General features: G+C 45.8%; 2 protein-coding genes across 30 annotated transcripts in view; one reads left to right on the top strand and one right to left on the bottom strand.

Annotated features, from left to right (window-relative positions):
* Nucleotides 1-8255, bottom strand: part of PGAP2 (post-GPI attachment to proteins 2) — a 39489-nt gene extending 31234 nt beyond the window's left edge. For 8 of the 23 annotated variants that reach the window (XR_004731262.3, XR_004731261.3, XR_013523265.1 and 5 more), the window contains exons 1-2: nt 7974-8255; nt 7046-7128 (exon numbers count right to left, since the gene is read on the bottom strand). Coding sequence is in view for 10 of the 23 variants with exons in the window: in XM_035265576.3 (XP_035121467.1) it covers nt 7046-7128; nt 7974-8230 (340 nt within the window). In the remaining 13 variants the exon portion in view is untranslated. Of the gene's footprint in view, nt 1-7045; nt 7723-7973 lie in introns of those variants that run through there. The other 15 variants (XR_013523266.1, XM_035265580.3, XM_035265582.3 and 12 more) reach the window with 5 other exon arrangements.
* Nucleotides 8256-8533: 278 nt separating this feature from the next.
* Nucleotides 8534-22159, top strand: part of NUP98 (nucleoporin 98 and 96 precursor) — a 114346-nt gene continuing 100720 nt past the window's right edge. For 6 of the 7 annotated variants that reach the window (XM_078340341.1, XM_009007507.5, XM_078340340.1 and 3 more), the window contains exon 1: nt 8534-8707. The gene's annotated coding sequence lies outside the window, so the exon portion shown is untranslated. Of the gene's footprint in view, nt 8708-9042; nt 9149-22159 lie in introns of those variants that run through there. The other variant, XM_035265568.3, reaches the window with a different exon arrangement.

The raw sequence follows: 22159 nt of genomic DNA, 5'->3' as shown, positions 1-22159 counted from the left end.
ACTTACACAGATAATAAACGTCAGAACCAGGACTCAAGTCTCATTCCTGAAATAATTCCCATAATCCACTATATGCTGTTAATGCCACTTAGTATTTGTTGGTTTTTTTTTGAGACGGAGTTTCGCTCTTGTTACCCAGGCTGGAGTGCAATGGCGCAATCTCAGCTCACTGCAACCTCCACCTCCTGAGTTCAGGCAATTCTCCTGCCTCAGCCTCCTGAGTAGCTGGGATTACAGGCACGCGCCACCATGCCCAGCTAATTTTTTGTATTTTTAGTAGAGACGGGGTTTCACCATGTTGACCAGGATGGTCTCAATCTTTTGACCTCGGGATCCACCCGCCTCGGCCTCCCAAAGTGCTGGGATTACAGGCTTGAGCCACTGTGCCTGGCCTAGTATTTGTTGATTAATTTGCCAGAGCTCTTTTTCATGCATTCACTTTTGTTCATTCACCCAGCCTAGGCCCTCTCTGTGACAGGCCTCAGGTGAAGCAATGATGGAGGACCCAGAGATACCTCAGTTGCACTCTGAGGGGCTCTGAAGTCTGGAGAGAGTGTGTACTCAGTGTGTGTCTTATTCTAAAAATGATTTTTCTTGATTTTGAATTCTCCCCTATCCTGCTCTTTAAGGTCCAGGGCAAATGGATCAGTAAAACTTTGCAAAAAGAACCACTTTCCTCTAATTTGGGCAACTAGATTCAGGTTTTCTGCTTTGCGGCTTCATGTCATCCTCTTCATCTAGCCCCAAACCAGGGGTGTCTGCTCCTGGCCATTGTTCCCTATCTTAACACCTTGTCTGTTCTCTTGGCCTTAAGTACCATTCCCTAAGGCTGGATCCCCCTCCCTGCCTCTAGACCATCCCCAATGCCCAAACCTTGAGGTGCTCTAATTATTTAGACTAATTCTTTAATTCTGTAGTCCCAGCTATTCGGGAGGCTGAGAGAAGGTAATTGCTTGAACCTAGGCAGTAGAGTTACAGTGAGCCGAGATTGCACCACTACACGCCAGCTGGGTGACAGAGCAAGACTCCATCTCAAAAATAATAATAATAAAATAAAAATATGAAATACAAAAATAAAAAGAAAATATATGTTGGATTGATTTAATGGAACTAGGTTTTGAAGAATGGGCAGTATTTAGACAGGTAAGCGAGATTGACGAATTCCTAGAAAGGGGACAGAGTGAGCATGGCTAGGGTAGGTATAGAGGCAGGGACACAGACTGCTAAAGACATCCAGCTTCAGACCAAACTCTGCCACTGCCTCCTGGGAAGCTTCAGGAAAATCACTGCTTTTCCTGGGTTGAGGAGGAGTTATTCTTTTTCTTTTCAAAGATCTTTTTCATGACCAAGACATCCTTCCTGGATGGTTTTAAACCACCCACCCCCAGCTCACTCATCTTGCTCTAGCACCACTCTAACTCAAATAGCACTTAAATCTTCCCCTGTTCATCTGCTTGTTTCTCCGTTCATCTAGCCTGGAATGTTCTCTCTTCCTGTCTCCATCTCAGGAAACTATCCTTCCTGTAAAGGTATTTATTAGCATGACACTTTGGTAAGTTAAGAATGCATGTGTCTGGCTGGGCACGGTGGCTTATCCTGTAATCCCAGCACTTTGGGAGGCCAAAGTGGGCAGATCACAAGGTCAGGAGTTCGAGATCAGCCTGGCCAACATGGTGAAACCTCGTCTATACTAAAAAATACAAAAATTAGCTGGGCGTGGTGGTGGGCGCCTGTAGTCTGAGCTGCTAGGGAGGCTGAGGCAGGCGAATCGCTTGAACCCAGGAGGTGGTGGAGGTTACAGTGAGCCGAGATGGCACCACTACACTCCAGCCTGGGCAACAGAGCAAGACTCTGGTCTCAAAAAAAAGAAAAAAAGATGCACATGATAATTGCTAGGGAGATCACTAAAATAATACTAATAGAAAAAGAGAATTTAACTTTCAAAGTGGTATAGTAGGAAAAATGGGCTGGGTGAAGTGGCTCACGGCTGTAATCCCAGAACTTCGAGAGGCTGAGGTGGGTGGATCACCTGAGGTCTGGAGTTTGAGACCAGCCTGGCCAACATGATAAAACCTTGTCTCTACTAAAAATACAAAAGTTAGCCAGGTGTGGTGGCACGTCTGTAGTCCCAGCTACTAGGAAGGCCAAGGCATGAGAATTGCTTGAACACAGGAGGCAGAAGCTGCAGTGAGTAGAGATCACGCCACTGCACTCTAGCCAGGGCAACAGAGTGAGACTCCATCTCAAAAAAAAAAAAAAAATCTGAATATACCAGTAAATTCATTAAATGCATTAGACTAAATGCTCTTGTTAAAAGCCAAAGATATTCCTACAGGAATTCTAAAAATCCAATTAAATGGATTTACAAACCTCACCCTTTCTTACCAAGTCACAGGAAAAGAAGGGAATCAACATTTACTAAGTGTTACTATGGGCCAATCCTGTGCCTAGTCCTTTGCAAATTCCATTACCTTTTTGATCTTCGCAACCACTTTACAAAATACTAAGTATTGGCTGGAAGTGGTGGCTCACATCTGTAATCCCAGCACTTTAGGAGGCTGAGGCAGACAGATCACTTAATTAATGTCAGGAGTTCAAGACCAGCCCGGCCAACATGGTGAAAACCCATCTCTACTAAAAACACAAAAATTAGTCAGGCATGGTGGCAGAAACCTGTAATCCCAGCTACTTGGGAGGCTGAGGAAGGAGAATTGCTTGAACCTGGGAGGCAGAGATTGCAGTGAGCCAAGACTGCACCACTGCACGCCAGCCTGGGTGACAGAGTGAGACATCTCGAAAAAACAAAACAAAACAAAATATAAAGTATTGTGCCCATGTCATAGACAAGGAATTGGGGCAAGACAAGGAGTTAAATAACTTAAGCAAGTTATAAAAAGTAGCAGATCTACAACTTGAACTTAGCTCTGACTCCAACTGCTGCTCCTCTGGAAGGAAGTCTCATCCTTCCATGATTCTGTAGTCCTTACAGGTCTGTCTCCCCCTTAAGCAGTCCTTCACAGCTGCATACAGTGAGTTCTCAGGTCATGTGTCCTGGGGCTCCTAGGACAAAGCTGGACTTTCGTTAGCTCTGTCTTTCTTGGCCAGGATAGTGTTGAGCTGTGGACATCTCTGGGCTCATGATGTCCAGGACAAGGCTTGGCTCCAAAAGGGTTTGTAAGCATGCACTGAACTCCTTGACTTTAGAATGGAAGAAGAAAGATGATGATAACCCAAAGGGATGTCATCACAATTTAGACAAAGTAGGAGTGGGTGGGAAGGAACCCGGAGCTTCACAAAGATGTCCTTCCCCAGCCAAGAATCCTGGGAATGATGAGCCATGGGCCACTTGCCTACCAAAGTACCCAGCAACATATCTTTAGAAATCACCAAAGTCTCCAGGCGCGGTGGCTCACACCTGTAATCCCAACACTTTGGGAGGCCAAGGCAGGTAGATCACCTGAGCTCAGGAGTTTGAGACCAGCCTGGCCAACACAATGAAACCCCATCTCTACTAAAACTACAAAAAATTAGCTGAGTGTGGTAGCATGCACCTGTAGTCTCAGCTACTCAGGAGGCTGAGGCAGGAGAATTGCCTGAACCTGGGAGGCAGAGGTGGCAATGAGCTGAGAGATCATGCCACTGCACTCCAGCCTGGGCAACGGAATGAGACTCCATCTCAAAAAAAAAAAAAAAAAAGAAATCACCAGAGTCACAGGAAATTCTTCCCTGAAGCATTCCTCATCCAGTACTTATTCCTCCAGTCTTTCCACAAGTATGCACTATTTTCCCGCACACCTACTTGTACTTTGGACTGAATGTACTCACTTGCTCACTCATTCAAAACATTTCTTTCAGAACCATTTTATAGCAAAAAAAAAAAAGAAGAAAAGAAATAAAAGAAAAAAAGACATTTCTGAGTCCTCTTTCAGTGTCAGAATCCATGTCTTAGAATATTCATAATGGGAAAATAGGAACTCAACATTTGTTATTTTTTTAAGAGACAGGGTCTCGCTATGCTGCCCAGGTTGGAGTGCAGTGGCTATTCACAGGCCACTAACACTAGTAGGCAATCCCACTACTACTGATCAGCATGGGATTTTTGACCTGCTCCATTTCTGACCTGGGTGGGTTCACCCCTCCTTAGGCAACCTGGTGGTCCCCCACTCCTGGGAGGTCTCCATATTGTTGCCGAACTTAGTGCAGACACCAGATCAGCATATCGCAGTACAGCCCAGAACTCCTGGGCTCAAGCAATCCTCCCACCTCAGCCTTCTGAGTAGCTGGGACTACAGGTACACGCCACCGCATCCGGCAACTTTTATTTTTATTTATTTATTTTGAGACAGAGTCTCCCTCTGTCACCCAGGGTGAGGCTGGAGTGCCGTGGCGCTATCGCGGCTTACTGCAACCTCCACCTCCTGGGTTCAAGTAAATCTCCTGCCTCAGCCTCCCTAGTAGCTGGGATTACAAGTGCGTGCCACTACACCTGGCTAATTTTTGTATTTTTCGTAAAGATGGGTTTTGCCATGTTGGCCAGGCTGCTCTTGAACTCCTGATCTCTGGTGATCTGCCCATCTCAGCCTCCCAAAGTGCTGGGATTACAGGGCTCAGCCACCGTACCTGGCAACATTTTTTTTTTTTTTGAGACAGATTCCTGCTCTGTTGCCCAGGCTGGAGTGCAGTAGTATGATCTCGGCTCATTGCAACCTCGGCCTCCCAGGTTCAAGGGATCCTTCTGCCTCAGCCTCCCAAGTAGCTAGGACTACAGGCACCTGCCACCGCACCCAGCTAATTTTTGTAGTTTTAGTACAGATGGGGTTTCACCATATTGGCCAGGCTGGCCTCAAACTCCTGACCTTGTCATCCACCTGCCTCGGCTTCCCAAAGTGCTGGGATTACAGGTGTAAGCCACCGCGCCTGGCCCCTGGCAACATTTTAAAATAATGCAGACAATATCATTTATTGAGGCCTTATGTGTTCCTGGTATTATGCTAAGTGGTTTACATGTATTCTCTCATTTAATTCTCACTACAACCCTGTGAGGCAAATACGGTTGTTATCCCCATTCTATATAAAAGAAAATTGAGGTTCAGAGGGGTTAGGAAATTTGCCTTTTCTTTTTTTCTTTTTTTGAGACAGAGTTTCACTCTTGTTGCCCAGGCTGGAGTGCAACGGTGCAATCTCAGCTCACTGCAACCTCTGCCTCCCAGGTTCAAGAGATTCTCCTGCTTCAGCCTCCCAAATAGCTGGGATTACAGGCTTGCACCACCACACCCGGCTAATTTTTTGTATTTTTAGTAGAGACAGCGTTTCACCACGTTGTTCAGGCTGGTTTAGAACTCCTGACCTCAGGTGAGCCAACCGCCTCAATCTCCCAAAGTGCTGGGATAGGTGTGGGCCACTGCACCTGGCCAGAAATGTGCCCAAATTTCTTAATTAAATTAAAACAATTGAATTAGATTAAATCTGCATCCAGATTTAAACCAGGTGGCTGATTCAAAGTCCAACAACACATCTACTATTCCCCAACTGAAGAAAATAATTCACTCATTCATGCATCAAATTTCTAATGTGCACCTACTGTGTACCTTGCCTTAGGTACCAAAATAAGTAAGTCAGTAGAGGTGAGTCTTAAAAATAATTGGGTTTGGGCCGGGCGCAGTGGCTCATGCCTATAATCCCAGCACTTTGGGAGGCCGAGGAGGGTGGATCATGAGGTCAAGAGACTGAGACCATCCTGGTCAACAAGGTGAAACCCCGTCTCTACTAAAAATACAAAAATTAGCTGGGCATGGTGGCACGTGCCTGTAATCCCAGCTACTCGGGAGGCTGAGGCAGAAGAATTGCTTGAACCCAGGAGGCGGAGGTTGCGGTGAGCCAAGATCGTGCCATTGCACTCCAGCCTGGGTAACAAGAGCGAAACTCCATCTCAAAAAATAATAATAATAACTGGGTTTGAAGATTAAAGGACAAGAAATCAAAGGTTCTGGAGGGCAGTGATGAAGCTACTGTAACTATCCAGGGTGAGTTAACGATTTTCTAAAGTCCAGCAAAGGCAAGGGAGAGTGGTTGTAAAGGAGGGGTGTTTTGAATGGAGGAGTTGGGGGAAGGTGGCTGCAGTCAGATGTTCAAAGTAACTTTTCTATTTGGCCAACCATATATTGATTTTTTTTCTTCCTTCAAGTATCTCCTGAGCACCTACAATGTACCATGTTTCTTACACCCACTATCTTATTCCATCTTAACAATGCCCCCCTTTGTTTCCCCAGACTGGGTGTCCCCCTATTGCCCAGGGGGGAGTGGAATGGCTATAGTCACAGCTCACTGCAGGTTTAACCTCTTGGGCTCAAACGAAACTCCTACCTCAGCCTTCCAAGTAGCTGGGAGGTGTGTGCCACTGCATCTGGCCTTAGCTAATTTTTTGTATTGGTGGGGACTCACTATGTTGCCCAAGCTGCTCTTAAACTCCTGGGTTCATGCGATCCTCCTACCTTGGACTCCCAAGTGCTGGGATTACAGGTGTGAGCTACCACTCCCAAACTCCCACTTTTTAAACAAACAAATAAATGTTATCTTGAATCCCTTGCCATCACCTTAAACCCAGAGGGATTTAAACTCGTTTACATGTTGGGTAAAGCCCATTTCAATTTTGCATTGATGTTCCACAAACAGATGGTGATGGAGGTTGTTGCTGTTGTTTGAGATTGCTCTGGAGTCCAGTGGCAGGATCTCTGCTCACTGCAACCTCCACCTCCTGGGTTCGAGTGATTCTTGTGCCTCAGTACCCGAGTAGCTGGGATTATAAGTGCCCACCATCATGCCTGGCTAATTTTTTATTTTTAGTAGAGATGAAGTTTCACCCTGTTGGCCAGGCTGGTCTCGAACTCCTGGCCTCAAGTGATTTGCCCTCCTCGACCTCTCAAAGTGCTGGGATTACAGGTGTGAGCCACCAGCCCAGCCAGTATACACTTTGTTTTCTAAGCACAGCTCCTGCTATGAGGCTCTGTCACTAAAGAGGTCTAGTTTCTAGGAAATGCCCACCTACCTTTCACTCTTGTAATATTAGGCTTCTGCTCTGGGCTAGGCCCCAGGAAGACTCCAAGAACGTGACAAGGCTGTAACAGAGGCCTGCCCAAGCATTAGTTCAACTCGCTGGGAAAGCTCGGCAGATGTACCGAGCAGACCCATTCTTTAGGAACACTCGCTGGGAAAGCTCGGCAGATGTACCGAGAAGACTCATTCTTTAGGAATACCTAAGAGTTCGGCTGGGTTCGGTAGCTCATGCCTGAAATCCCAGCACTGTGGGAGGCCGAGAGGTGGGGGGAGTGGGAAGAGGATCACCCGAAATCAGGAGTTTGAGACCAGCCTGACCAATATGGTGAAACCCCCTATCTACCAAAAATACAAAAATTAGCTGGGTCCCATTTCAAAAAAAGAATAGTTCACCGGACAACGTGGCTCATGCCTATAATCCCAGCACATTGGGAGACCGAGGCAGGTGGATCACTTGAGGTCAGGACTTCGAGACCAGCCTGACCAACATGGTGAAATCCAGTCTCTACTAAAAATACAAAAATTAACTGGGCCTGGCGGGTGCCTGTAATCCCAACTATTCGTGAGGCTGAGGCTGGAGAATTGCTGGAACCTGGGAGACACAGGTTGCAGTGAGCCGAGATGGCACCACTGCACTCCAGCCTGGGAGACAAAGCGAGACTTCATCGCGAAAGGAAAAAAAAAAAAAAAAAAGAAGTAGGAGGTTCTCCCGTGCAGCTGGGAAAGACGTTCCAACAATCCTCATTTGTACTAGGCCCTTTGGTGGGCCATTCCCTTAGGGCATCTCTACTGCTCCTAATGTCTGTCCTAGAAATTCGGAGAGGGAAAGAATGTGCTGGGGCAAGCATAGGTCAGAAAAGAATAGGGTAAGGATCTAGGCCCCTGAAGCAGCCTCAGGCAAACTCCTTGGACAGACAGACCTCCCGGAAGGGTCCTCAAACTCCGCACGTGGTCTGTCCAGGAAGTGCGGGCAGAGAGACGAGAAAGCCTTCCCAGCAGCGCCCGCGGACCGGGGCAAGTAAAGGGTCGAATAGTTACCATGCCATTCTGGGGCCGTCCCTCTCATTGGCCCGAGCTCCCGCAGCCTGAGTCTCAGCGCTCCAAGGCAGGGGGCGGAGTCTCTATTTTGCGTCACCACTCTTCCCCACATCCCGCCGGTGCTTCCCAATCTAGCCATTCACAAGCCCACTTAGAGAGGCCCTGTGTGACGTCACAACTCACTCCCATCAACCGCAGCGGCGAGGGGGCGGGACCCCACGGCCCTCTTACCGCTCCTCCCCTGTACCGCCCCTAACTCCTTGTGTCCCTCCCCTTCCCTCTCGCCCCTTCCACCCCGAAGACCGCCCTCATGTTCGGTTTCAAAAGACGCGTTGCCCAATGAATAACAGGGCCGACCCAGAGTGGCGGCCACGTTCACCAATTCGTGGACGGCGAGGGCGGAGCGCCTGCAGCGAGCCCCTGACGCCGGGCGGCGTGTGACGCACTCGGGCCCTCTGCGCGCTGCGCCCGAAGCGGTGGTCGGTAGCTGTGGTGGTAGCGGCGGTGACGGTGACGGTGACGGTTTCGTGGGGGCCGCGCGCTGCTCCGTTAGCGGCGGGTGGCGGACGGGACCGGGCCCGGATTCCTGACATTTCCCCTCTCCTAAAGAACCGCGGTAAGTCGGGAGCCGGAGATGCCGCGGCCGAGAGCGGCAGGCTCCTCCTCCCTGGAGGACGGACGCGCGGGGCGTCCCAGGGCCTCTCAGCGCCGAAGTCTCTCGCCGCGGCGCACACCTTCAGGCCTGAGAGAGGGGCGGGGCCCAGGACCCTGAGTCTCGGTGGTCCGGTTCTGGAGGCCCTGGGAGGGAATGGACATCGGTGGGATCTAGGCCTGGGGGTCTCCACTTGAGCCCACGCGAGTGGGCGTCTGTCTGGTTGTAGTCATTCATTCGTTCGGCGGTGTTAGGACCCCACGGTGGGCTGGACTTTACGGAATCGTCCTTTACGCCTTGAGACTCCGAATATGGGCTGCCCCGCACTTCCTTGACCGTCATGTGGGGATGGGCTTTATTTGCTTTGGCTTCTCCTTAAGGGAAATGGGCACCTCGAGGATTAGGGTGAGTCTGAAGTTTGTTAGATTTTTAAACTAATATCTGAGAATGGAAGTCGGTTCGGTGGAGCAAAAGGTTTTCTGTTTTTCCACGTGTTCCGTGTAAAGCCAGATGAGGAGAAAAATGGAGTTTCTGGATTACTGCAGCCATAAAGAACTTAGAAATTGTTTAAGTCAATCTTCCTACCTTACATCGCATTTCTGTCGATGGGGAAACTGAGGTCCGTAGTAACAGGCAGGATTAGCCAATGCCAGATCTCTGACAGTCTAAAAATTTTTTTACTTAGATGTTTCAGCCTCCCATTATTAAGAATTACCTTTAGGAAGTCGGTGCGGATGCATATTAGGTAGCTGGACGTAGATGGAATCTTCATAGCGTTTTCCATTTAGTTGCTACCAGCTCTGTTTACGGAAGGTGGAAGCTTCGTTAACCTAGACCTCAACAACTAAACTTAGAAGATGGTTAAAGAATGTCAGTGATGTTATTTATTGGAAACAAATCGATAAAACTACAAGCCATTGTTGGCCTTTCTAAATGTGAATTTTTTGATTTGTGCCAGCTGCTGAGGACTCGCAGTCAGTGATTTTTAACAGTACTGGAATAGAAAGCAGAAAATACTGACAGGACTTAGAAAGCTAAGCAGGAGTCCGTTTATAGTACCTCATGGCTCCATTCAGGTACAGAATTCATAGTGGAGTATTATAGTAGAATGAGGTGAGAAAACAAAACTCCATTTTGGAGGAAGAAGCTATCAGAAAGAGAGAGGAAGGGAGGGAGGGAGGGAGGGAGGAAGGGAGAAAGGGAAAGAGCAGTGATTATTCCCTGTGACAGTCTTATAAATTCAGGAAGAAGCTCTAGTTAGTTAACTGGGTTACAGAATGTTTACCTGGTGGAGGAAGTTAGAGTATTTAAAAACCAAAACTAGAGATTGAACAGGATAAAGGTACTGGGAAGGCTGGGTGCAGTGGCTCATGCCTGTAAACCCAGCACGTTGGGTGGCTGAGGTGGTCTGATCACGAGGCCAGGAGTTCCAGACCTGCCTGACTAACATGGTGAAACCCCATCTCTACTAAAAATACAAAAATTAGCCCAGTGTGGTGGCGCATGCCTGTAATCCTAGCTACTCGGGAGGCTGAGGCAGGAGAATCACTTGAACCTAGGAGGTGGAGGTTGCAGGGACCCAAGATCATGCCACTGCACTCCAGCCCGGGCGACAGACCAGACTCCGTCTCAAAAAAGAAAACAAAAAAGGTACTGGGAAATACTTGGGTAAAATTACTGGTTTTGACTTCTCAGATTTGATGAAATTGAATTAGTTGACACTTTGGTCTGTTCACATCAGTAAGGTTGTCACTTTGCTCTTATTTAGATGACAAAGCATAAACTCAAAACCAGTAGTGCAGGGAGAACAGTAAAGCATGAACAGGGTATGTTTTCTGTGACATTTTCTCAGTTCAAGCGTCTTCTGGGAAGCTTTTCTTGGCATTCTCTCCTCTGCAAGCTTCCATAACACCTATTTGATACTTCTATTTATAGCACCTATCATTTCTATTTTAGCTGTGTTTTTATTAGTCTGGTAAAATATTTTTGTCTTTGTAGTCCAATTGCCTGCCACATAGTAGGCCCTCAATAAGTGTGTTTAGACTTATTGAATGAATAGACAAATATGGAGGAGTTATACCTAACAGTAGTCAATAAAGAAATCTGTTTATATGTTATGTGTTAGTCTGCTGTTTCTAGGTTATGTGATACTTTGGTACCTGACTTTATTTAATGAGATAGGGTCTCACTCTGTCACCCAGGCTGGAGTGCAGTGGTACAGTCTTTCGGTTCACAGCAGCCTTGACCTCCTGGGCTCAAGCAGTCCTCCCACCTCAGCCTCCAAAGTAGCTGGGACCACAGGTGTGCACTGCCATACACAGCTAATTTTTTTATTTTTTATTTTTTATTTTTTGGGGGGTAGAGACGGGGTTTTGCTATGTTGCCCAGGCTAGTCTTGAACTCCTGGGCTCAAGCCATCCACCCACCTCAGCCTCCCAAAGTGTTGGGATTACAGGCAGGAGCCACTGTGATCAGCCAGTACCTGACTTTATGTCTGCTACATCTTAGATAAATAAGAGCAAGTAGAATTTTTAGGGAACCAAATTTACAGCTTTGAAAAAATTAGCCAGTTTTTTTGTAATATGATTTATGTGGTGATAGTTAACCTAGAAAGTAAAGGATGATGGTCCTAATGTTTAATTTCCAACAAAGAGACTATATGAAGTTGTGCAATTTATTGAACAGTTAGGGGACTGAGAAATTCAGAGATGTAATGATAAGTATTGGCCAAGCATGGTGACTCACTCCTGTAATACCACCACTTTGGAAGCTTAAAGCAGGTGGATTGCTTGAGCCCAGAAATTCAAGACTAGCCTGGGCAACAAAGGGAAACCCTGTCTCTACAAAAAATACAAACATTAGCCAGGCATGGTGGTGTGCACCTGTACTCCCAGCTACTCAGGAGGCTGAGATCAGAGAATCACCAGAGCCTGGGAAATTGAGACTGCAGTGCCATGATTGTACCAGTGCATTCCAGCCCGGACAACTGAGTGAGACCGTGTCTCAAAGAAAAAAATGAAACAGGCTGGGCGCGGTGGCTCAAGCCTGTAATCCCAGCACTTTGGGAGGCCGAGGTGGGTGGATCACGAGGTCAAGAGATCGAGACCATCCTGGTCAACATGGTGAAACCCCGTCTCTACTAAAAAAAAAATACAAAATAGCTGAGTATGGTGGCGTGTGCCTGTAATCCCAGCCACTCAGGAGGTTGAGGCAGGAGAATTGCCTGAACCCAGGAGGCGGAGGTTGCGGTGAGCCGAGATCACTCCATTGCACTCCAGCCTGGGTAACAAGAGCGAAACTCCATCTCAAAAAAAAAAAAAAAACAAACAATAAGTTTTAGAGGCAAAGTAGGTAAAACATTTCCTGAGAACTTGGTGCATTCTTTGTGTTTGAAATTGACCCTAAGTATTTGGCACAGTATGGCTCTAGAGAAAGGTTTCTCAGCTTTGGTACTTTTGACACTTTGGGCCAGATAATTATTGTGGGGGCTCTGTTGTATATTGTAGGATGTTTAGCAACATCCCCAGCCTTTATCCATTAGATACCCATAACACTATCTCTGCAGGTTGTAACAATCAGGAATGCCTCAAGAAATTGTCATTATTGCCCTTGATTTAGACTACTACTTTAGTGAAACCATTTCAAATATATTATTAAAATCATACTTTGGCTTCACGTTTGCTTGCATCGCATTTTTTTGTTTTTGAGATAGAGTCTTGCTCTGTCGCCAGGCGCCAGGCTGGAGTGCAGTGGTGCAATCTTGGCTCAGTGCAGTCTCCACCTCCTGGGTTCAAGCAGTTCTCCTGCCTCAGCTTCCTGAGTAGCTGGGACTACAGGTGCGCACCACCATGCCCAGCTAATTTTTGATTTTTGTTTTTTTTTTTTTGAGATGGAGTTTCACTGTTGTTACCCAGACTGGAGTGCAATGGCACGACCTCAGCTAACCGCAACCTCCACCTTCTGGGTTCAAGCAATTCTCCTGCCTCAGCCTCCCGAGTAGCTGGGACTACAGGCACGCACCACTATGCCCAGCTAATTTTTGTATTTTTAGTAGAGACGGGGTTTCACCTTGTTGACCAGGATGGTCTCGATCTCTTGACCTCATGATCCACCCTCTTCGGCCTCCCAAAGTGCTGGGATTGTAGGTGTGAGCCACCGCACCTGGCCTAATTTTTGTATTTTTTAGAAGAGACAGGGTTTAACCATGTTGGCCAGGCTGTTCTTGAACTCCTGACTTCATAATCCACCCGCCGCGGCCTCCCAAAGTGCTGGGATTACAGGCGTGAGCCACTGCATCTGGCCGCATTTTTTTTTATTTAATTGAGACAAAATCTTGCTCTGTTACCCAGGATGGAGTGCAGTTTCTTGATCTTGGCTTATTGCAACCTCTGCCTCCTGGGCTCAAGCAATTCTCCTGCCTCAGCCTCCCAAGTAGCTAAAGCTACAGGCTTACGCCACCATACCCGGCTAATTTTTTTGTGTGTGTATTTTTAGTAGAGATGGGGTTTCACCATATTGGTCAGGCTGGTCTTGAACTCCTTACCTTGTGAGCCCCTGTGCCTGGCCTGCATTTTGTTAAATAATTGGTGGAAAACCTTTAAATTTTTTTTGCGGGGGATGGGGAATGGAGTTTCACTCTGGTTGCCCATGCTGGAGTGCAGTGATGTGATCTCGGCTCACTGCAACCTCCGCCTCCTGGGTTCAAGCAATTCTCCTGCCTTAGCCTCCCAAGTTGATGGTATTACAGGCGCGTGCCACCACACCCAACTACTTTTGTTAGTTGACCAGGCTGTTCTCGAACTCCTAACCTCAAACAATCCACCTGCTTTGGCCTCTCAAAGTGCTGGGATTACAAGCGTGAGCCACCATGTCCAACCATAATTGCCGTATTGAAGAGTTTGTATTTAATTCAGTGTAACAGGAAACACTTGCAGTTTTTTATTTAGTAAGGAAAGAAAAAATTTTTTTTGAGATGGAGTGTCACTCTGTTGCCACGTTGGAGTGCAGTGGCACAGTCTGACTGCAGCCTCTGCCTCCCAGCTTTGAGTGATTCCCCTGCCTCAGCCTCCTGAGTAGCTGGGACTACGAAAAATTATTAATATGGAGGTAGCTCGCGCCTGGCTGAGTGAGAGAGTTTTAAATACAGATGTCTCACACCAAAGCTGATATATTCTTTTCACTCTAAAATGATTACGGTGGCTGGACACGGTGGCTCATGTTTGTAATTCCAGCACTTTGGGAGGCCAAGGTGGACAGATCACGAGGTCAGGAGTTTGAAACTAGTCTGACCAACATGGTGAAACCCTGTCTCTACTAAAACAAAAATTAGCCGGGTGTGGTGGCAGGCACCTGTAATCCCAGCTACTTGGGAAGCTGAGGCAGGAGAATTGCTTGAACCCCGGAGGCAGAGGTTGCAGTGAGCCAAGATTGCACCACCGCACTCCAGCTTGTGCAACAGGCGCAAAACTCTGTCTCAAAAAAACAAAAAAATTAATAAAATGATTGGGGTTATGTTAAGGTGATGAAAAAATGCTGCTCAGTGCTGTTGAAAAAAGCTGTATAAGATACTACGGGGTGTTTAAAATTAATTTACACCCAGTGAGCAATGTCAAGACATTTTTACCCACAGCAGCAAACAGCACAGGTGGCAGGTAAAACAACAAATAGATTACATAACTAGAAGCAGCTGGGAGATACTAGTTTACGTAATCAGGGTTGGAAAGAAGGAGGGGAAGTAAAGTGTTTTGTTTTTGTTTTCCTTTTTTGTTTTTTTTTGAGATGGAGTCTCTGTTGCCCAGGCTAGACCTCTGCCTCCTGGGTTCAAGTGATTCTCCTGCCTCACCCTCCCTTGTAGCTGGGATTATAGGCGCCCACCACCATGCCCAGCTAATTTTTGTATTTTTAGTAGAGGTGGGGTTTCACCATGCTGGCCAGGCTAGTCTGGAGCTCCCGACCTCAGGTGATAACCCACCTTGGCCTCCCAAAGTGCTGGGATTACAGGCGTGAGCCACCGTGCCCTGCCAGTAAAGTGTTTTTATATTGGTAAGACTCTAAGGGTCTGAGGCAGTCTTGTGAAGCAGATTAGACTTGAACAGCAATTTTTAGAAAGAAAAGGAGATACAATTTTTAGAGAGGATACGATGCTCTAACCAAAGGAATGGCTTGATCAAAGATCTTTCCTAGGGTGGATACTGTAAAACAGAAGGTTGCAGATAGTTTTGTTGGGATGTGTTATTAGGGAACACTGGGCTGATTAATCTTTTCTTCCTGGAATTCCATCCAGCCTCCTTTCCCAGCTCTCTTTTCTCATTTAGGGCAAAAATTTTCATTCAGTTTAACTGTGGGTGATAATCCCTGCCTTGCCTAGTATTTTTGTGAAGATTAGATGAGAGAATGTATGAAAAGCCTTGTAAAGTGGGAAGTACTATACTAGTCCATTCATCTAACAAATATTTATTGTTTTTGCTCTTTGCTGACTTCGATACAAAGGAGCTTAATGAAGTGGAAAGGAAAAACTACCATTTGTGCAACTTTCCGGAGTTAGCACAAAATTGGAAATGTCTTGGGAAGCTTGCATAGTCTTTCAGATGGTCTTAAAGTTGACAGTTGCTTGGGGTTGTTTTCTTTTGACCACGTTTCAGGTTGTCCACCACTTTTCTGAGTAGAAGACTAAATTTTGTCATTATACCTAGAGTTCACAAAGATCACAAAAAGTTAGATATCTAAAACAGGACATCAGTTTATAGAGCTTCAGTTTGGACAGTTTGGGAATATATGTCTGCCCATTGATTGGACTATGGTGTATATTATAGGCTACTTCTTTTTTTTTCTTGAGACGGAGTTTCACTCTTGTTACCCAGGCTGGAGTGCAATGGCGTGACCTTGGCTTACCGCAACCTCCGCTTCCTGGGTTCAGGCAATTCTCCTGCCTCAGCCTCTTGAGTAGCTGGGATTACAGGCATGCGCCACCGTGCCCAGCTAATTTCTTGTATTTTTAGTAGAGATGGGGTTTCACCACGTTGACCAGGATGGTCTCGATCTCTTGACCTCGTGATCCACCCGCCTCGGCCTCCCAGAGTGCTGGGATTACAGGTGTGAGCCACCGCGCCCAGTCCTAGGCTACTTCTTATATCTGAGAATCTGAATTATTAGGAGATTTTTGAGCATAGAGTATAGAGTAAAATTAAGGGTAAAATTAAAGGTCTGTTTTTATAGAACATTATTTCATTTTTATTTTTGCTTTTTAAATATACCAAAAAAACCCAGCAATGGGTGTAAGTCCATTCATAAAAAAAGGGGAAAGGTTAATCTTTGTTGTAAATGTTATCTTTGCTGTGGGTATGCCTTATAAATTATCCTTACTTCATAAAAGAGATTATTTCTCATCACTAGAACTCCCATATTTGCCAGAGAAATGTCTTTCCCTGATAGTGCTGAATCACTAGTGCCAAATATTGGTTTTGTAGGTTCCCCATGTATAGTAAATGCAAGGCCATTTCCCTTTATTGGTGGTGTTCTTTCTCTAGAAGCTCTAGGCTCTAGACTCCAGAAGCATTGGCTGCTAGAGTCAACAACAGCTTTGTCTTGGACAAATTGATTCTTGTGCCTCAATTTCACCCCTTGTAAAATAGAGATAAAAATACCTACCTCATTGGATTCTTGGGAGGTTTTCATGTGTTAAGTCATAAACAGCATTTAGAACAGTATGTGGGACATAGTAAGAACTCAAATGTTATCTTGTATTTTTTGGAGTGGTGGGTGGGGGTTGGTTGCAGCTTGGACCAGTTTAACATATTTGAAAGGATAAAGGCTTAAATGTGTGATATGCCTTTAAACTTGAACGGGTTTATTTCTGTCTCTTGGAATCTTTTTTTAAATGGATTTTACTACATTTTTGGAGTAAAATCCAAATGGATTGGAAAATACAGTTAATGCAAATAATCTGTATTATCTAATTCTTTTGTTATTGTTTGTTGAGACAGAGTCTTACTCTGTTGCCCAGACTGGAGTGCAGTAGCATGATCTCGGCTAACTGAAACCTCCACCTCCTGAGATCAAGCGATTCTCATGCCTCAGACACTGAGTAGCTGGGATCACAGGTGTGCAACACCACTATCAGCTGATTTTTGTATTTTTGGTAGAGATGGGGTTTTGCCATGTTGGCCAGGCTGGGCTCAAACTCCTGGCCTCAAGTGATCTGCCCACCTTGGCTTCCCAAAGTGCTGGGATTACAGGCATGAGCCCCCTAGTGCAGCCTTGTTGTTAGTGTTACTAGAGGAAGTAAAATGTTACATGTTCTTTCTCTGATTATGTCAGTAGTCACAAACTGAAAACCTACAGGGACCAGGCAGTTGATATAAATGAATAATACTGGGTGGGTATTCTGGCACTTTGGAGAGGGCATGTCCTCACAGAAGAGAGGTAGAGAGAGGGCATTGCTACTAAACACCAGCCTGTTACTGCCATGAAGTAATTATAGTCATAGTTTGCTTAATTATCAGGTTTTTCATGAGAAGCCAAAAATCTTCCCCCTGCCTTCATAACCCTGTTTTAAATGTTACCAACTAGGCCAGGCGTAACCTATAATCCCAGCATTTTGGGAGGCCGAGGCGGGCAGATCACTTGAGGTCAGGAGTTTGAGATCTGACCTCATGGTGAAACCGTATCTCTACTGAAAATACAAAAATTAGCCAGGCATGGTGGTGCGTGCCGGTAATCCCAGCTACTGAGGAGGCCCAGGCAGGAGAATCACTTGAACTCAGGAGGCAGAGATTTCAGTGAGCCAAGATTGCACTAATGCACTCCAGCCTGGGAGACAGAACAAGACTCCATCCAAAAAAATAAAATAAGAGAAAATAAATGTTGTCAAGTAGTTTAAATGCATATGTGTGTATGTATACAATATATCATTTAGTAGACCAAACAAGAAAATGCCTGCTGGTTGCACCCAGCCATTCTGTGATCTCTTCCTTTTTGCAATCTCAGAATTAGATGATAAATTCCATCAGGAATCTTCTTTCTCTTGGCTTCCTTTGCTGTGAAAATTAATCTAGGATAATTTAGAATTTAACTTGTAAAGCAATTTGATTACTCTGTATAGGAAATCCATGAGCCCCACACATTGGTGTGCCAGAATGTAGGAATCCATGAGCCCTACATTAGGCACCAGAATATAGGGAGCCAGCCCTACATCACCGTGGGTACCCCGAGTTCGATGGCGACAAAGGAATGAGGAAAAGACAGATTAAAAGTGGGACGAGGGGGCTATCACTTTATTACTCTGGAGGCGACAGTGAAGGCCCCGAGCTCATCCACACTGTTTATTGATTACAATTACTTTGATCTGCAGGATAGAGGTGGAGTAATGGTGGGGAGAGGGTGATGGTGGAGTCAATCAGTGAGCCGGAAGTGAATTGGTGAATCAGAACTGGTGTGTCATCCTAAAGTTTGATAACCGTGGTGGTATGGGAATTTCACAAAACAAGAACATGTGGTTATCTTTAGCTTATTATCTATGTATAGCTGATGAACCGAGGGCCTAAGTCTGGCTACATAGTGCTATGAAGGGGTTTTACGTACTTGAGCACAATGTTTATGGTAACAGAGCCAAGGTCACCCTGCACCAGAACGTGAGGCATGAAGAGGCCTTCCTCCTCAGAGGCTTCCACAGTTTGTTGTTCCTTGTTTATATGTTACTTATAACCAATTTAGGCACTCTGTAAGTCCTTTCTCCTTTGCTGTTTTCCCCAACAATTCTGTGTTTTAAAAACACATTCGTGGTGATTGTCATTAATTTAGAAAATGAATACATCCATGTTTCAGACCCTGTGATAGGTCCTGGGATAGTAAACAAATAATATTGCCCCTATCATGGTGAAGTTCATTGTGAATTGAGTGAGGAAGAGTGTTAGAGTTCAGAGGTTGAGTTCCTTGGGACTGAGTCTGAATTGGAGATCATCTTGCACAACTTTTTTTTTTTTTTTTTTTTTTTTTTGAGACAGAGTTTTGCTCTTGTTACCCAGGCGCGATCTCGGCTCACTGCAACCTCCGCCTGCTGGGTTCAAGCAATTCTCCTGCCTCAGTCTCCCAAGTAGCTGGAACTACAGGCGTGCGCCACCATGCCCAGCTAATTTTTGTATTTTTAGTAAAGACAGGGTTTCACCTTGTTGACCAAGATGGTCTCCATCTTTTGACCTGTGATCCACCTGCCTCAGCCTCCCAAAGTCCTGGGATTATAGGCGTGAGCCACCACGCCCGACCCACAACTTTTTATTTTTATCTTTTTGTAGAGATGGGGTCTTGCAGTGTTGCCCAGGCCAGTCTCAAATTCCTGGGCTCAAATGATCCTCCCGCCTTGGCCTCCTAAAGTGCTGGAAGTACACGTGTGCTTGAGCCACTGTGCCTGGTCCTGTGTAAGTTTTATTAGGAAATGTTCTTGGGTTCACCACTTGTAGGAGAGAAGGGAAGGAGGAGGACAGGGCTGAATTGTGATGTTGTCTTGAAGGTGTAGGCCAATCTTATGGAGAGTATGAAGCTAGGGTCATCTTTTAGACTTACCCTGTATTGGAGCAAAGGTATCTGGCCTTTGGCCACGGATATGGGCTGTCCTAGGAAGGGAGTATGATCTTGGGTGAGGCTACCCTCTTAAATGGAGGGAGTTTTGAAGAGAACTGACAGCTGACAGCTGTCTTCTGCAAGCACTTTTCAGCAGCTGGTACAACAAATCCTTCAGTCATAAAGGAAGGTCTGTGTACTACTCGTAGGTGTTTCACAGTGTTCAGTATTGGGACTCGGGTCAACATAGATATGTACAAAGAAAGCATAACGTGCAGTACAAGCCCAGAGGAATAACTAATTGCTGGAGAGAATTAGAGAAGGTTTATAGAAAAGATGGCGTTTGAACTGGGATGTGAAGAATGAATTAGGAGGTTGTTTGGCTAGAGCAAGAGTAGAGAGGGTAGAGTCATTTTTCATTGAGTCAATGACACTTAGAAAGCAGAGTAAGGAAGGTGAATGGTTAATATTTGAAGAGCAAAGGGTTAAATGTGTGAGATATTTTAATTTTTTTTTTTTTTTTTTTTTTTTGACAAGAGTTTTGCTATTGTTGCCCAGTCTGGAGTGCAATGGTGCGATCTCAGCTTACCTCAACCTCCATCTCCTGGGTTCAAGCAATTCTCCTGCCTCAGCCTCCTGAGTAGCTGGGATTACAGGCATATGCTACCATGCCCAGCTAATTTTGTATATTTAATAGCAATGGGGTTTCTCCATGTTCATCAGGCTGGTCTCAAACTCCCAACCTCAGGTGATCTGCCCACCTCAGCCGCCCAAAGTGCTGGGATTACATTCGTGAGCCACTGTGCCTGGTGACCTATTTTAATTTCTAGCAACCATGGTAAAAATCATGAGGTTGCTTCTATAATCTTGATTTGATTCATGGTGATAATTTTTGAGAAAACATCCTATTGTGATATGGCTTAGAGACTAAGCTGAACACTTGCCAAAACTAAAAAGACAGGCTGGGTTTTAGTGAGAAGCTTTCTTCTATAAGTCTAAATTGGATTTGCTTCCTGCATTGTCCTTTGTTCTGAGGCCTGGAACAGATGAATTTCCTTGATACTTAAAGTACACATTCTTGCTTGTTGCTTACTATAGTCCAAGGTTGAAGGTGTCCATGGGAAGTTACAAGGCAGGTTAAGCTAGGACCCCACCACTTATCACTTCTTTGACCTTGGGGACACTTGCCAGATATCTGATCCATTTTCTCATCTGTTAAATACAGATGTCTTACAGGATATTGATTACTACCTAAAAAATCCCTCTGTGAAATATGTGTGTGAGGCTAGGTTACTGTGTTAGGATAAGATTATTAAAAGTCAAAATTTGGGTGCCGTGGATCATGCCTGTAATCCCAGCACTTCGGGAGGCCAGGGTGGGCGGATCACCAGATCAGGAGATGGAGACCTTCCTGACCAACATGGTGAAACCCCGTCTCTTAAAAATATAAAAATTAGCTGGGCGTGGTGGCACTCACCTGTAGTCTCAGCTACTTGGGAGACTAAGGCAGGAGAATCACTTGAACATGGGAGGTGAAGGTTTCAGTAAGCCAAGATTGTGCCACTGTACCCCAGCCTGGTAACAGAGCGAGTCTCCCGTCTCAAAAAATAATAATAATCAAAATTTGGCTGTGCGCGGTGGCTCATGCTTATAATGCCAGCACTTTGGGAGGCCAAGGTGGATGGGACACTTGAGGTCACAAGTTTGAGACCAGCATGACCAATATGGTGAAACCCTGTCTCTACTAAAAAATAGAAAAATTAGCTGGGCATGGTGGTGCACACATGTACACTCAGCTACTCAGGAGGCTGAGGCAAGGTAATTTTTTGTTTTTTTCAGATGGAGTTTCGCTTGTTACCCAGGCTGGAGTGCAATGGCGCGATCTCGGCTCACCACAATCTCCGCCTCCTGGGTTCAAGCAATTCTCCTGCCTCAGCCTCCTAAGTGGCTGGAATTGCACGTGTGCACCACCATACCCGGCTAGTTTTTATATTCTTGATAGATACTGGGTTTCACCATGTTGGCCAGACTGGTCTCAAACTCCTGAGCTCAGGTGGTCCACCTGCCCTTGCCTCCCAAATTGCTGGGATTACAGGTGTGAGCCACTGTGCCTGGCCAAGGTGAGGTTTTTTTGTTTGTTTTTGAGACAGGGTCTCACTCTATCACCTTGGCTGGAATGAAGTGGCATGATCATGGCTCAATGCAACCTCCACCTCCTGGGTTCAAGTAATCCTCCCATGCCAGCTGACCGAGTAGCTAGGACTACAGTCACGTGCCACAACACCAGGCCAATTTTTTTTGATTTTTTTTTTGTAGAGACAGGGTTTCACCATGTTGCCCAGGCTAGTTTCAAACTTCTGGACTCAAGCAGTCTACCTGCCTCAGCCTCCCAAGCTGCTGGGAATACAGGTGTGAGCCACTGCAGCTGGCCAGAGGTGAAGGATTTTCATCAAAGGTTTTCTGTAATCTTAGAAGATAGGTAACTGGGGGACCATTGGGGGACCATAGAGAATAATCATAGGACATAATCTTGAAGAGAATGTCAGGACACCAGAATCTCTAGGATTTAGAGATAGAAGGCGGGGCATGCATAATTTGAAAAACATTTACTATTACCATGTTTTATATCCCTTGAAGGTGGGGGAAAAGAAACTTTATAAAGCAAACTATGGAAAATAAAGCTTTGGCAGGGTGTGGCAGGTGGGATCACGCCTGTAATCCCAGCACTTTTGGAGGCCCAAGTGGGTGGATCACTTGAGATTGGGAGTTTAAGACCAGCCTGGCCAACATGATGAAACCCTGTCTCTACTAAACATACAAAAATTAGCTGGGCGTGGTGTTGCATGCCTGTGATCCCAGCAA

The sequence above is a fragment of the Callithrix jacchus genome, chromosome 10 (assembly GCF_049354715.1).
Source record: "Callithrix jacchus isolate 240 chromosome 10, calJac240_pri, whole genome shotgun sequence".
In the NCBI taxonomy this organism is placed as follows: domain Eukaryota; kingdom Metazoa; phylum Chordata; class Mammalia; order Primates; family Cebidae; genus Callithrix; species Callithrix jacchus.
Note: the sequence above shows the minus strand (reverse complement) of the source record. Positions and strands in the feature narration are given on the sequence as shown.